This window comes from Hylaeus anthracinus, unplaced genomic scaffold (assembly GCF_026225885.1).
Source record: "Hylaeus anthracinus isolate JK02 unplaced genomic scaffold, UHH_iyHylAnth1.0_haploid 11978, whole genome shotgun sequence".
Taxonomy (NCBI): domain Eukaryota; kingdom Metazoa; phylum Arthropoda; class Insecta; order Hymenoptera; family Colletidae; genus Hylaeus; species Hylaeus anthracinus.
The window spans coordinates 4476155-4489224 of record NW_026534326.1 but is presented as its reverse complement, the minus strand read 5'-3'; the positions used below and the strand labels follow the sequence as shown (position 1 = coordinate 4489224).

The 13070-nt window shown below is 51.5% G+C and overlaps 1 protein-coding gene across 1 annotated transcript; it reads left to right on the top strand.

Annotated features, from left to right (window-relative positions):
• The first annotated feature begins 11377 nt into the window (after positions 1–11377).
• LOC128896826 (cytochrome c oxidase subunit 5B, mitochondrial-like) lies at positions 11378–12813 on the top strand. The gene is made up of 3 exons (XM_054160344.1): positions 11378–11547; positions 11698–11771; positions 12420–12813. Exons 1-3 carry the CDS (start codon positions 11463–11465, stop codon positions 12627–12629), a joined length of 369 nt encoding a protein of 122 aa, XP_054016319.1. The 5' UTR covers positions 11378–11462; the 3' UTR covers positions 12630–12813.
• Positions 12814–13070: the final 257 nt, after the last annotated feature.

Genomic DNA, 13070 nt, shown 5'->3' with positions numbered 1-13070 from the left:
GTGCCGGCCTCGCCGACGCTAAGCGAAAGCCTAGCGAGAGGGAGCAGCGCCTGGCGATGGACGTCGCGGACCATTTAGTGTCCTCCGTCCGGATCTCCAGGTCTTGCAAGCCCCTCAAGGGCGAAGAGGAGCTGGTGGCGGAGATGCGCCACGCGCCGACCGCCGAACTAGGCTCTCGGATTTTCGAGAGCTCGGAGGCGGTCCTGAGGGTTGCGAAATGCTCCAACAACCTTAAGGGGCCGATGGTGCGCCAGCTGCGGATTGCAGCGGCCACCATCAGACACGCTGCCGTCGAACAGGCGAAGCGTGTCAAGACCTCGGCCCCGGAGGTGGAGCTGGAGCAGACGGTCGCCGAGCTCAGGGCCCGCGTGACCAAGCTGGAAGCCCGGCTTGCGCGGGGCCCGCTCGCGCCTGCCGCGGTGCCGTCGGTGCCGCCGCCCGTCGATCCGGCGGTATCGGTGCCGGTGTCCCCTTCGCGGTCGAGTGCGTCCTCGACGACGAGGTCGAGTCGGCCTGCTGCCTCGAGGCCTGCGCCCGCCGGTCCGTCGCGGAAGCCTGCGATGGGCGGCGCGACCCTCGCGCCGGGCGTGGACGTCGAGGGCCTCATCCGTCGCCTCTGCGGCGAGATGGAGGTGCGCCTCGCGCCGCGCCCTCCTGCGGGTCCCTCCCAACCTGGCCCCTCGGCGGTGGGGAGCCGCCCCGGGACAGTCAGCGGGGAGCCCGCGAAAAAGAAGAGAGGCAGGAAGAGGAGCGGGAAGAAGCAAGCGGGTGGCGCCGCTGCCCATCCTGCACCGGCCTTGCCGGGCCGAGACCGGTCCCGTGCCGCGCCTGCCCCGGCTACCTCCCGGGCGAGGCCTCCGCCCGTGACTGTCGCGCCCTCCCTGACCCGTCCGGCACCTGAGACATGGTCGAAGGTGCTCGGACGCGAGGAGAGGCGTGCGGGGGCGCCACGCTCTCGCTCTCACGGGGCGCGGCCAGCTGGAGCTCCGGCCGGGCCGCGGGTTCGTCTGGCGCGTGCGCCGAAGCTGGGCTGGGCACCGCTGCTCGGCGGCTGCCATGAGAGCCCTCCTGGCGGCTGACCGCCTGTTCGTCGGCTGGTTGTCCGCCCGAGTGGAGGACTTGCCCGCGCGAGCACTCCGATGCTTCAGGTGCCTGGAGCTCGGGCACGTGCGGCAGAAATGCCCCCTCGAGGCGGACCGCGGGGACCGGTGCTACAGGTGCGCCGGTGCGGGCCACCGGGCACGAGAGTGCACGGTGCGCCTGCAATGCCCGGTCTGTGCTGACCTGGGCAGACCAACCGACCACCGGCTCGGGGCCAAAAAATGTGCCCCTCCACCGCCAAAGCAGAGAAGGTCAATCGACCGGCGGCAGTGGCACTGGCGAGATCGCCCGCTGCGATGGAGGGAGGATCCGGCCCGGGAAAGGCCATGGACATGGCCTAAAGTTCATGCCCCCGGTCCGGATCCTCCAAGCCAACCTCAACCACTCGGCCAGGGCGCAGGACTTATTTGTCCACTGCCTGCCCGATTTAGGTGGTGATAGTGGGCGGCGACACCGCGGCCATCCGCGTGTTCGTCCGCGGCGATGGGTTCGTCGGGGCGGAGTGCGGCGGCCTGGCCCTGATCGGGGTCTACGCCCCTCCGAGTGCCACCCTCGCGGCGTTCGAGTGGCTGCTGGACGGAGTCCAGGACGCATTGTCCCGCTCTCCAGTAGCCCGAACGCTCGTGCTGGGCGACCTCAACGCCAAGTCCATGGCGTGGTGTGGCCCAGCAACGGACGCGAGGGGTCGGGCAGTGCTGGAGTGGGCGGCGAGCGTGGACCTCCGGCTGCTTAACCGGGGGTCCGTGAGCACGTGCGTGCGGTGGCAGGGCGAGTCGATCGTCGACTTGTCGTGGGCGACGCCTGCCACCGCGCGTCTCGTGTCGGGATGGAGGGTAGCGGAGGAGGTGGAGTTCCTCAGTGACCACCTCTACATCCTTATAGATGTCTCCGCTGCCCCTCAGTACCATCCCGGTCGCGGACCCGCGCCGGGCCGACCGCCGCGCAGATGGGCGCTGAAGCGCTTGGAGAAGGACGCCCTGATGGCGGCCGCCTCGCCGCGTCCTGGCCGGATGCCCCGACTGGACCGGTCGCGGACGTCGATCGAGAAGCTGACTGGTTTCGGGAGTCATTGACGGCAGCGTGCGACGCCGCCATGCCCTGAGCCAGGAAGCTCCCGAGGCGGGCCGCTTACTGGTGGAGCGACGAGATTGCCGCGCTGCGTGCTACATGCAGCGCGCCGCGACGTCGCTTCACGAGGGCCCGCCGGAGACGGAGCCGCGACCCGGCGAGGGAGGCGGCGCTGTGTGAGGTCTACCGAGAGGCTACGGTGGACCTCCAGCGCACCATCAGGAGGGCCAAGGCGAGCGCCTGGGGAGAGCTCTTCGGGACTCTGGACAAGGATCCATGGGGGCGACCCTACCGCATTGTGCTGGGCCGCATGCGCCCGGCCGCCCCCCCTGTCACGGAGTCCCTCGACCCCCCCGTTCTGGAGCGTGTCGTGGATACCTTCTTTCCGGTAGATCCGGAGGAGGGTCCGCGGCCGCTCCTGCCGGCAGAGGCCAGTAACTGGTCTGCCGGCCTGGGGTCACCGAGGGGGAGTTCGGGATGGCCGTCGGGCGAATGGTGGCCAGGAATACGGCACCAGGGCCCGACGGCATCCCTGGTCGGGCGCTCGCTTTGGCGCTGCGCGTCCTGGGTCCCCGGCTCAGGCGGCTGTTCGTCGGCTGCCTAGAGTCGGGGAGGTTCCGCTGGCCTGGAAGCAGGCCCGGATAGTACTTATCCCGAAAAAGGGAAAGCCCGCGGATTCGCGCTTCGCGTATCGGCCGATCTGCCTCCTCGACGAGGCGGGCAAGCTCTTCGAGCGTGTGCTCGCTGCCCGCCTGTCGAGGGGCCTGTCTGACGGGAGTATGCAGTTGGCTGGTTGCCAATACGGTTTCCGCGAGGGCCGGTCTACGCTTGATGCGATCGACCACGTCCATGCCCTCGCGGACCGGGCGGTCTCCCGGGGTGGGGTGGCGTTGGCGATTAGTCTCGACATCGCCAACGCATTTAACACCCTGCCCTGGGGCACGATCCGGGAGGCGCTCCGAGAGGCGCTCCGAGAACACGGAGTGCCTCCATATCTACGGGTCGTGTTAGCCGACTACCTGTCGGACAGGTGGATCGAGTACCCTGGCAGAGGCGGGGTGCCGTTACGTCGGAGGGTCAGCCGAGTCGTGCCCCAGGGGTCCGTTTTAGGACCCCTGTTATGGAACTTGGGGTACGACTCGGTGTTGCGCGGGCTCCTCCTACCCAGTGTCTTTCTAGTCTGTTATGCAGACGACACACTGATCACCGCGGTGGGTCGGGACGGGACCAGAGTTCTCAGGCTGGCGGAACTCGGATTCGCGATTGGGGTCGCGAGGATCCGGGCTTTGGGGCTGATGAAGTATCTGGCCCTCGACCTGGACGGCCGATGGCGCTGGGAGGGGCATTTCGACCGCCTGGTCCCCCGAATTGAGGCGGTGACGACCCTATTGGGTCGTCTCCTGCCCAATCTCAGGGGGCCGGAAGAGCCCCCTATACGGGTCACCCGTATGGGCGCGCGACCTGGTGGCCTGCCGTCGTGGACGGCACCTGCTGCGCCGTGTGCAGCGGCATATGGCCATCAGGATCGCGCGCGGGTATCGTACGATCTCCCACAAGGCGGCGGCCGTCCTAGCGAGGGTCGTCCCCTTTGATTTCCAGGCGGAGGCACACGCCGACGTGTATCGGCGTTTGCAAGATCTCCGCCGGAACGGGGACGATCCGCAGGACGAGGCGGTCGAAGACTACCGGCGCCAAAGGTGGCAGCTGGCCACCCGAAAAGTGGCGGCGCCAGCTCCTGGGTAGCGGCGCCATCCCAAAGGACGGTAGCGGCGGTCCTGCCAAGTATCGAAGCTCGACAGGACCGCCGACACGGGCGACTCACCTACCGACTCACGCAGTTGCTCACCGGACATGGTTGTTTCGGTGAGTACCTGCACAAGGTGGGGGCGGAGAGGTCGCCCGCGTGCCACCAGTGCGGCTCGGAGCTGGACTCAGCGCAGCACTTGCTGGAGGAGTGCCCGGCCTTCTCGCGAGAGAGACGGGCACTCCGCCTAGCTATTGGAGGGGACCTCTCACTCCCGTCGTTTCGGCCGTCGTTTCGGCCATGGTCGAGAGCGAGAGGTCCTGGAACGCGGTGTCCTCCTTCTGCGAGACTACTGCGAGGATGACGAGCGGGATCGGGAGTGCACCGATTCCGCTTGCATAGAGAGGAGGAGGTTGAAGCGGGCCAGGCGATGGCGGCTAGGTGCCGCCCCTGCCGCAGGGGGGACTGGTCCCCCCCCCCCCGTAAACTCTCACCTCCTCCTGGCAGTCTGCCGCGTAGGGTGGCCCTGCACACGTAGCCGGCGAGCTCAAGCTTTGGGCTCGCCGGCTGCCAGCAGGGCCGCCGGGCATGGGGGGGGGGCGTCGGGTGGCGACCCCCCCCCCACTCCTTTGGAACAAGCCCAGCGCTTGCGCCGCGGGGGGCCGTTGGCCCCATAGCGGCATATTTCCTTGTGGGTCGGGGAACAGAATACGCCCACAGTAATCCCTGCTTGTCGTAAGAGGCGACTAAAAGGGACAGGCGAGACCGCGGGCAGTGGCACGTGCGGTCAGGTGGGGAGGTAGTCACTTCCCACCGGAGATGACACTTCTCCCTTTGTTGGGGGGGGGGGGGGAAGAGAGGCGCGGGTGGGCACCGGTAGCGTTCGTAAGAGGTCCCGGTGCCCCTCCCCAATGCGCCGTGGCCGGCCACCGTGAGAGTTTAGTGGGTATTCCCCTTGATATCAAATCAAGGGGCGAGTCCCACACTACCCTCTCCTTATGAGGGGGCGTGCGTAAACGCATTTCCTCACGTAAAAAAAAAAAAAAGGGTCGATTTCTCCCAGTAAAGGGTAACCGTTGGGAAGATTAGGTAAGGATTGAATCGTATCCCGGACGCGATAGCAAGCCGGCGCATCAACTGCTTTATGAGAGAGAGGCGGATGGCTATAAGGATCATCCGCGGGTACCGCACCATCTCATACGTGGCGGTGCTGGCTCTGACGGGGGAAATTCCCTTCGAACTACAGTCGGCCGCACGCGCGTCTGTCTATTCGCGCGTGCGGGCCACCCGCCTTGTTCAGGAACACCCGCCGGAGCCCGAGACGGTCGAGGATGTTGAACGCCAGGCCTGGCGACTAGCTTTTCTGGGAAGTGTCCTGTTGAGTATTCGCGTGACCCCGGCGCTCCCATCCTTGATGGTAGTCCCACATAGCCTTGGCTTCTCCCCCGAAAAGCCGAGCTATGCGTAATGCATTTCCCCACGATAAAAAAACAACCTCCGCCGCCGGTTGATCAACATGGAAAGGTGGCAAAAGAGGGAGCATATCAATCTCTGCCTCCCTGGGCGGCCGCGGTACCCAGGGCGGGGGCCTTGGGTCACCTCTTCAAAGCGGCCGCCGAGATGGAGCCGTGCGGGGCGCGGCCTTCCTGTACTGCAGAATGGAAGGTGTTAGGGGGGGTCAATATATCGCACCCTCGGGACACGGCCGACCATCAAAGGCTAGATGGCCGGTCGAAGGCTAGAGGGAGTCGCGGTAGTGTTCTTTAAGAGTTTCCGTGACTCCCCTGATACGCCAGAAGACGAAAGGGCGACTGAGGGTCGCCGTGGAGTTTAGTGGGTATTCCCCTCTCAGAGGGGCGAGTCCCACACTACCCCCCTCTCATTCGAGGGGGGTGTGCGTAAAAGCATTCTCCACGTAAAAAAAAAAGGGATTGAATCGTATCGTTGGAATATAATACGCGTCGTGGATAAAGCCTCGCAACTATTAATTCTAAACAAATAATAACTCGAGCGGTAAAGTTATTATGTTGTGGGGTCGTTACACTGGTTAGGATTGCTTATTCCAATGATGAAGGTTTAATAACGATTTAACAGACCTTTTAAGGTTAACAAATGATTATATATTCAAAACTGAATAATTCTAATAATACAATTGTACAGTGTCGTGTTGTCGCGGTTAGTGTATGAATTTGGTTACCTAATTGTTGCACGGTGTTAACGCACTGGCGATGCGAAGGTCGAGAATGTTTCTATGCCGTAATAGATTTTGTAACGTCCTCGCGGATCTATATGCGTTCCCATATATGGAAATTTGGCGGTTGAGATTTTCGTTACTCAGGGGTGAACATCTGTGGGGCTTTAGGAAAAGTTTAGATAAAGGGTTACCCACGCAACGCGAGTTAAAAGATGATTCTGAGAAAAGTATGGTACAGCTGCAGAGTGCACTTCGGTAAGACCAGACTCCACATTCCAAGGGGTAGATAAAATAAATGAACTCGAGCTTCGAAAAGAACAGATGTGCATACGTAACATACGTGTTATTAAATATTGTAGTCCACATCCTATACTTTATAATTTTTATAAATTATTTATACAGCAGTGAGTATTATAATTCTTATATATTATTTATATAGCAGTAAGTAAAAAAAGGAATAAGAAATAGAAATGCAGTTGGAAAAAAGAAAAGTTTCCACTGCCGAGTCTAGAACCCACGAAACACTAGAAGATGAACCTCCGGTGCAACGCTCGCAGCTACAATTGCTTGTGTTGAAAGCTTGAATTTTTTCATACATCTAGTGACCTGTAAATGTTTAAAGCCATTTTTTATAAAAATGGTTGGCCAGATAGCCTTAATATTATACACTTTCTTTTATGCCCTTCAGCCCCCATCATTTGAGCCCGGTCTCGTTCAAAAATCGCTCGTCCGGATCGCGACTTTCCCTTTTGAGCAGCGTTTCGTAGACCAAATGGGGTCTTCAGAAACTCAAAAAGCCCGAACGGCGTTGTAATTGCTGTTTTGCAGACATCTTCCTCAGCTACCGGAATCTGGTGGTAGGCTCTGATCAGGTCGATTGTAGAGAAAAAGCTCTTCCCTTGCAGGATGGATGAATAGTCCTGTACATGCGCCACCGAGTAACGATCAGGCACCGTTTGTGCATTTAGCCTGCGATAATCCCCGCAAGGTAGCCAATCGCCATTTTTCTTTTTTACTAAATGCAGTGGACTCGTCCAGGGGCTGCTAGAAGGGCGCATTATTCCCTGGTCCAGCATGACCTGGAATTCAGTCCTTGCAATCTTCAACCGATCTGGCGGTAAACTTCTGGGCCTCTTCACTATCGGTGGTCCAGCAGTAATTATATGGTGACGGACAGGATGTTTCACCGTACAGAACTGTGCTTTCCCTAGAACGCGCGGGAACTCATTAAGTAACGACAAGTATTTACTTCCCTGATCCACTATAGAAGCGCCGGTAAATGTTACCACTCTGTACTCAGCAGGTCCTTCGAGCCCAGAGATTTTGTCCTCGATGCTCCTGTTCCGGATGTTTATGCTGAGGTTATGCTCTGCCAGAATATCCACTCCGATGATGGCATATGGGACATTGGCCACATGGAAGTGTCCTCGAATGGGTCTTCGTAGACCAAGATTGAGAACTAGGTTACGTCTTCCATAAGTTTGAATTTTGCCTGCATTTTGAGCGAACAGGACCAATTTTGATGGATACTTCCTGTCTCGGTGGCTTGCAGGCAGAACTGACACCTCTGCGCCAGTGTCAATCAAAAAACGAGTACCTATATTCTTATCCACAATGAAAAGACGGCGGGATTCGGTGATACCATCAAAACTTGCCGTCACGTTGGATGGTACTACTGGTTTCCCTTCCACCCACAGGGAGCGATGCACTTGGTTGCCCTAGACTTAAACCGAGCATGATAAAAGCACATTCCGCTAGTTCTGGCATTTCTTTCCATGCCACGATCCTTGGATTTTTTCCGCTTTCCAATGCTAGACTCTCCTCTCATAGGCGAACGTCCTCTGAACCTTAGTTGCTGGTGCATTAAACGGGTCAGCTCACTAACCTGTCTCGCTAACTCATCCACTCGGTCACCCTGATCACTGCTTGCAGTCTGATGCCTGTCAACTGCTGCGATGGCCTGTCCAGTGGTGTGATGACGGATCGTTGCTATGCTATCAGCTAGCTTGCCCAAATGCTCATTATCCAACGCTCCTCCAGCTGCCAATGCCAACTGCATCTCCCTGGGTAACCGGTCCAACCATAGCGTTTTCACATATTCAGGGTCTAACTTATCATCAGCTAGCGCAGACATTTCCAATAGCAGTCTTGATGGCTTTTTGCTGCCTAATTCCAAGCCCGACGTCAACTTCCGAAACTTATCTTCCTGTGACACTGCGTAATGCCCCAAAAGCACTGATTTGATTTTGTCCAACTTGACAGTGGCTGGAGGGTTTTTATTACGCTCTCTACCACAGCGAGCGTATCTTTAGTCAGGCGGCTGATTAACGTATAATAACGCGAACAGTCCGATTTTATGTTACGCGAATGGAGTTGGGCTTCCAGCGAAATAAACCATAAGTCTGGCCTATCTGGCCGAAAATTAGGGTATCTCCCCTTGCGATCGCGTTCACTTGTGTGTCGTTATTCTCTTCCATTGCTTCCATTGCTTTTTTTCCGACCACGTGTTACAACAACACGTAAAAAAAATGGTGTGAGCGCGAAATAAAACTATCGCGTGAATGCCGGGGTCACCAATTGTAGGTATTTATGTACCAAATCTAACCTACAGAACTTATTACGAAATAACAACACGGTTTAATTAACAAAGTTTTAATAACAGAAAAAGAATAGAAATAACAATTTAGGGACTTTACGATTCGCGGTAGACGTGTACGCCTACTTAGTCCGGGAAGAAGTGCTAACAAAACAACTACGCTTCCTTCTCCTTAAAACTGCGGAAACATCTAGGTATCAAAATCCCTAGATGTTCCTCAGTTAGCGAAGGTGTGAGGGGAAAACTATTTTTCTTTCTTTTGACTTTGTTCATATTGTTGCGGAACGCATCGTGCGGTGATAGGAAATTTTCTGACGTGGGTAAGATGCCCGTGGAACGCTGAACCACTCTGCCCTGAGAGACGCGTGAAATAAAAATTCGAAATACTTTTAGGAAATAGCAAAGACGTTTATTCAGTCGACTCGTTTGGTTTAAATCGTTTCGTAGTTCGTTACCAGAGGTTCGATTACGATTGAACTCTCCGGAAAATCCTCGCTCAATCTGTTGCGTCTCTCCCTTCTCCGGAAGATTCCCGATCCTCCCTTCGGGTTGTCCTGGTCCAATCGGTGGTTGCGCCCTATTCCTTCTATTGGTGACCTTCATCGATCTCGGATCCACCCCCAAGTCGGGTGGAGGTGGAAGTCACGCGGCCATGTTTGTGCAGGGCTACCCTCTTATTACCCTCTTGAAGAAGTCGCCGGAAACGCGAACCGAGGTACAGCGCGAGTCTGTTATTTTCAAGGATCTTACGAGCTGGAACAAAAGCTAACTCGACTCAAATTTTAAAGAAATGCATTCCAACGGAAACGGCGATTCGACACGGCCTATAATGAATCTATTAAGTATTTTCAGCGAACGTTCCCTTTTCTCTCCTGACTTTCGACTTTTCCACGCTTGATCACCCACGTTGAATGTTTTAACAATGTACGTGGCGGTTCGTTGATTCAATGCGTTAATCCATTTGAATTCCGCTCCTAATTTGAATATAAATATATTCTAGATGCAGTAGTGTTTAAGCTATTCCGTGTTGTGGCGCTACATGCCATGAAGCTATGCCATGTGCTAAACGGCCGCGCTTGAACGCGAATAAGCGACTCGACGTGCATCGAAGGACATTGGATGCGGCCGCTTAGCTCGCAGCCTTCGCTACCACGGCCGCTCCAACGGTATACGCGCGCTCTGATTGGTCGGGGTTTTCTGTTAATATCTCCTCAACAAAGCCTCGAACAACATTTTCGCTAAGGAAAAAATTGTTTCAAATCACCTTCCGAACCACCTTTTTCAAGGTATTACAACATTTTTGGGACACCCTGTATAATGAAAAATATAAGAAATAACTGGTTAAATTTTAGGAAATGTTTTTAAAACTTTTATTTTCCCTGTTACGTATACGGAAACTCTCCGTTTTTAGAAGCTCGCGTTCATTAATCTTATTTTATCTACTCTTCTGGAATTTGGAGCTCGGTCTCACTGGAGTGCATCCTGCACCTGCATTCTCTTAATATCATCTTTGACTCGCGTTGCGTGGGATACTTCTAATCTACCCTTTTCCCAGGGCACACAGCTGCCGACCTCAGAGCAACGAAAATCCTAACCGTCAAATTTCCTAATATGGAAATCACTGGCGGTTCCTCACCAACATTTAGGGGTATATAAACACACGATTTTTGTTGCTCGGGGGCTAGTACGAAAGAGTTATTCGTTAGAGACACATTGATCGTCTGTAGAGTACTCTAGTGAGATCGGGCTTCAGTTCCTTTCAGGATTTTAATCCTAGCCAATGTAACGATCCCACAACATAATAACTTTACCGCTCGAGTTATTATTCTATTAAATTAACAAGTTGCGAGGCTTTATTAACGACGCGTGTTACATTTTAACGATACGATTTAGTCATTGTGTACTCAACCCGAACTCCTAAACTTAACCTATCCTGCGGTTACCCTTTACTGGGAGATACCAATTCCCAGCAGCTACCTGACTTCGCGTCAGAGGCGTCTGCGTTTGTCTTCAATAACCAAGCCAACCAAACACCTTAACCTACGGTTACCCTTCACTGGGAGATACCGATTCCTGCAACTATCTGACTTCGCGTCAGAGTCGTCTGCATTATTTACTCTATCCTCAAATCTTCGGCTACATTGACACATACTAATTAATCGTATCGGTCCAATTCTCGAATCCACCCCACTCGCAGGGCTCACACGCGCGTCGCTATCGCCCTGGCTCGTAACATCCCCGACTTTTATACAAATGAACTACGTACTACGAAATGTAATATGAACTTTATTATAACTGTTAAAATATAACTAATTTAACACAAAAGTTGAATTTCTTTACTTTAAATACAAGCTTTTACAATAGACGTCTATACTAGTTAACGGTCGCTATGCGAGTGAGTATTAACAAATTGTTTTAAATAAAATGCAATAAAAAGAATACGAAATACCGTAAATTCAAGAAAATCGTAGTTGGCGCTAAACTAACTTCAAACAGAATTGTCAAACGCAAAGGCTCATTCACATTCCGTAACAACGGGCAAACGGGTCTCCGCTGCCATCTAGGAGTGACATGGGAATTAATTTATCTCTATCAAAAGTAGCGATACGCAACATTGTATGGTTTTTATGAAAATGCGCCACTTGATCAATCGATTGTGAAGTGTCATCAGGGTTGACACTCTTTAGTCACTTTTCGTGAGACTTGTTCGTGCCGTGAACACCTTTTTGGTTCGGTAAAGTAACGGTGTAATCTGAAAAATGGCATGGTTATGCGGTCGTGCTGTTTTCCAGACATGTCGACGTACATTCTCCCTGAACGCTGTTGCGTGTTCAAAGGACAAAAGTAAATTACAGATATTCTCCTTAATTTAAGAAATCGAGCTTAAGTTTTTGCGTCTTCGTATTACGTAATATAATAGTACAATTTATTATTTCTGTAACATTTGTATTAAGTACAAATAAAATTCTTATTTATAATCATTTTTCGCTACAGCATTCGCTGATCCATTGGATCTTGCTACGGGTTTGGAGAAACGGGAATTACTTGCTGCTGCTGCTGGCAATTTTGTAAGTTTTTACACTACGTAAAAATCAAGATAATGTCACACTTTGCGCTCATGAAATGCACGTTACTTTCAACACGGTAGCGAGTATAATAATATAATATATCATTTCATTCATTAAGTACTATATCATGGATCGAGTAAACTATTTAAACTGTGATACATTCTTTTTATTGTACTTCTTTTATTAGTTATGAAATATCGTAATTTTCTATCAATTCTGTATATAAATTAATAAAGGGTTTTCCACTGTCCTTGAATTCGTTTGAAAATTCACTATTCATTAATATAAAAAAATCTTAATTTGAAAACTTTAATATATATATTGCATGAATCTTCGTACCAGAAAAGTATGTGTATTTTTCTTATATTATTATTACACATTGGATAATATTTTTGATCAGAAGATATTAAATCCTTTTTCTTTAAAAGCAAGTAGTTAAATAAGCATGTGTGTTTATGATTTCCTTTTTCATTCTCATATTTCTTAAGTATATTTCAAATCTTTGCAAAGTAAAACGCATTTCAAAATGCATATATAAATGAATTTATCATTACTTAAATGAACAATGGAATCTTAAATTTTATTGAAGTTTATTTAAGTTGAATACATTAAATTATAAAGTTCAATTTATATAATTTTCTATTGCAGGATCCATACAACATGAAAGCAATACAAATACAAAAGACTAGCTCAAAACAAAATCCAAATCTAGTACCTAGTGCATTCAAAAGTCGTATTGTTGGATGTGTTTGTGAACCAGATGCTTCTCACGTTAATTGGATGTGGTTACACCAAGGCAAACCTCGCCGTTGTGAATGTGGTTATTGGTTTAAACTTATTGAAAAAGCACCTCTTTAATGTCATTTCAAGTTAATTAGTGGATTATTTAAAACATAGAATTAATGTTATACAATACCAAAGGACTGCTTTTCATTTATTACCCTTCCTTGTCCCATCATTGTGCTTTATAAATTAATAAGGAACTAACATGTTAGCATATAAAATTCAGTAATAGAATTTCAAATAAATTGTATAAGTATTACATGCATTTTCATTTCATAGCAGATCCAATGTGAATATTTCACCTGTTATTTATTACAAATATTAACAAGATATTGGTAAGTTATAAATACTTCTATTACGTAAAATGTATTTTGTTCATATAAATTTTAAGAACTAATACAACAACACTAGATTACTTCATATTTCAATTAATTATATGAATTTTTATTATACAATTATTATGGAAACTGTAAAGATAATTAATAATGATATAAATAAATGTTAAAAAAATCGAGA

Bases quoted from the DNA above. Each gene is read 5' to 3' on its own strand.
- LOC128896826 (XM_054160344.1), top strand. From the start codon at position 11,463: ATGGCATGGTTATGCGGTCGTGCTGTTTTCCAGACATGTCGACGTACA. The intron at 11,548-11,697 runs GTAAATTACAGA...TTTTCGCTACAG, and splicing joins TGCGTGTTCAAAGGACAAAA to CATTCGCTGATCCATTGGAT. The intron at 11,772-12,419 runs GTAAGTTTTTAC...TTTCTATTGCAG, and splicing joins CTGCTGCTGCTGGCAATTTT to GATCCATACAACATGAAAGC.